Source organism: Manihot esculenta, chromosome 13 (assembly GCF_001659605.2).
Source record: "Manihot esculenta cultivar AM560-2 chromosome 13, M.esculenta_v8, whole genome shotgun sequence".
NCBI classification, from domain to species: Eukaryota; Viridiplantae; Streptophyta; class Magnoliopsida; order Malpighiales; family Euphorbiaceae; genus Manihot; species Manihot esculenta.
This window is the reverse complement of record NC_035173.2, coordinates 23,599,552-23,602,241: the sequence shown is the minus strand read 5'-3', so window position 1 is coordinate 23,602,241 and position 2,690 is coordinate 23,599,552. Positions and strand designations below refer to the sequence as shown.

The 2,690-nt window shown below is 34.1% G+C and overlaps 1 protein-coding gene across 1 annotated transcript; it reads left to right on the top strand.

Annotated features, from left to right (window-relative positions):
- Window positions 1-1,826, top strand: LOC110629756 (putative ETHYLENE INSENSITIVE 3-like 4 protein). Its single transcript, XM_021776866.2, has one exon. The coding sequence runs from the start codon at window positions 156-158 to the stop codon at window positions 1,623-1,625; it is 1,470 nt and encodes a 489-aa protein (XP_021632558.1). The 5' UTR covers window positions 1-155; the 3' UTR covers window positions 1,626-1,826.
- Window positions 1,827-2,690: the final 864 nt, after the last annotated feature.

Below are 2,690 nucleotides of genomic sequence, written 5' to 3'. Positions count from 1 at the left end.
CCCTCTTGCATATCAATTTCTTCACCGCCATTGCTCTCCACCATTTATAACATTCGGCATAGATTGGCATATGCAATGTCCATTTGATACAGAGAAGAGGTATTGCTCTGTTTCTTTACAAAAATTTGCAGAGTGTTAGTTGTTTCGAGGCAACAATGGTGAAATTTCATGGAGAGGAGGACGTGGATCTTCCAATCTCTTTTCAAGAAGGAGGAAGCGAGGATGAAGATGAAATAAGCTATGATGATCTCAAAAAGCGGATGTGGAAGGATAGCATGCGCATGCAGAAGCTTAAAGAGAAGCTTAAAACTGATGAGCTTCATGAGTCATTAGCAAAGCAAGAGGCATCTCGTCGGAAAAAGATGTCAAGAGCCCAAGATTCCATCCTCAAGTACATGGTGAAGGTCATGGAAGTTTGCAACGCACAAGGTTTCGTTTACGGGATCCTTCCAGAGAAGGGTAAGCCAATAACAGGATCGTCTGACAGTCTCCGTCAATGGTGGAAAGAAGACGTCCGATTCGATCAAAATGCTCCTCTAGCCATTACTGAGTTTTTTCCACTTTTAGAGAAACACGAGGTGGATCCAGTTTCATGCATGCATCTACTTCATGATATGCAAGATACTACTCTAGGGTCTCTTCTTTCTGCTCTTATGCAACGCTGTATTCCTCCACAGAGGAGGTTTCCACTGGAGAGAGGCTTAGCTCCTCCTTGGTGGCCAACAGGTGGCGAAGCTTGGTGGGGTGAGCAAGGAGCATCACAAGAACATGGTGCTCCTCCTTATAAGAAACCTCATGATCTTAAAAAGGCTTGGAAGTTGAGTGCTTTGGCTGCAGTAATCAAGCATATGTCACCTAATTTCGATAGTATGAGGCGACTCCTTACACAATCAAAGTGCTTACAAGCTAAGATGACAGCAAAAGAAAGTGCAACTTGGTCTAAGGTGGTTAATCAAGAAGAAACTCTGTCAAAACTCATGCAGACATGCCTCAGAATAGACGCTGGAGAAGAGGATCATGATGAGAGTGTCACTCACCATTTTGGAAGTTATGATTTACAAGTGAATGAGAAAAGGAAGTGCACATTTGAGCGAGAGGCTTCAGTGGATAAAGTATATGCTTGCCAAAACTTGGAGTGTCCACAGAGCGAAGAAGGATTAGGCTTTTTGGACAAGAACTCGAGGACTGATCACCAGGTGACTTGTGCTTATCGCCTCAAAGAAATTGACAGCAGCAGCAGCCAAGAAAATAGTGATGGTAACTTTTCAGATTCATCTACTAGTCTCCTCCCTTTCTATGATCAACCTCTGATCAGTCCCGGATCGATTACTGCTGCTATGGATAACAACAGGGATCTATTAAGTGTGATTGATTGGGCAAATACAGATATTGATCCCAAAGGTGACCAGTCTGTGGCAGAAATTGGAGAAGAATCAGCTGGCTTCAAAATGGTGGAAGATTATCTGAATTTCGGGGGAACTGGAATAGAAGATTATCCAAATTTATGGGATACTGGAACTGAGCAGAGGCAGACAGAAAACATGGGCATGAATAAAAAAACTGTACCAGAGAATCCAGATGATCAAGGAATAATAACTTCAATCTGGGATTTGGGATTTGAGTGAAGCGGATCTGGTCAAACACAGAAAGCAATTTAGATGCTTTTTGATATATATGCTGTAGCTTGTATTGCTATAATTATCAGTAAACATGGGACAAATCCCATCTAGGTTTTCTTTATAAAATTATATTTCCTCCTACTACTATATTTTAAAGTATCTTAGCAAACGTGAAATTGTTGTTTTGATACTGTTATTAAAACAATAGTTTGGCTGCAGTTTAAGATTATTAAAAAAATTCACTTGTTTACTTTATATAATAATATACTTTAATAAAATATTTATTTTGTATTTAATAAAAATTTTAGTTCTGCTGTATATTAATTGCGAAAAATGTAAATACCCGTGAAAATTAAACTATCTAAATCCGAATTTGATTTATATTCGCAATATTCATTTCGAATTCGATTAAAAATTAATCTAAACTATCTAAATTCATTCTAAATTTGATTATTATTATCCAAATAAAATTAAATCAGTTTAGTTTTATATATTTTAATTAATAATTTATATAAAAATATTTTTTATTAATAATTTTTATTTAAAAAATTTAATATTTTAAAAATAATATTTAAATTTTAATTTTTAAATAAAAATATATAAAAAATTTATAAATATTATTGTAAAATATATTTTTTATATTAAACTAATTATTTATATAAACGGATTTAGTCAGTGAATATTCTATACATAAAATTTTAATTCGATTTGAACCCGCAATGGATATTATTTTTTAAATTCAAACTCATCTCAAATTCAATTATATCTGCTAAATTCGTACCTATTAAAATTCAGTCACCCAGCTTATACTCAAGAATAGAGATACATGCATCAGTTTTCAAATAGTTACCCTTAACTTATGAGTATATTAAATTATATAAACTAACAAGAGGCTATCTTTGACTTATTTTTTAGTGATGCCCTTTGATTATTTCATCAATTTTATGGATATGTTTAATTAGTATCACCTGCTTTCTTTTTTTTTTTCTAGTTTATCTCACTTTTTCTTTTGTCATTATGATTTGCATCCATATACAGGTACAGCTCTTGTAAATAAATATATTGGTAATT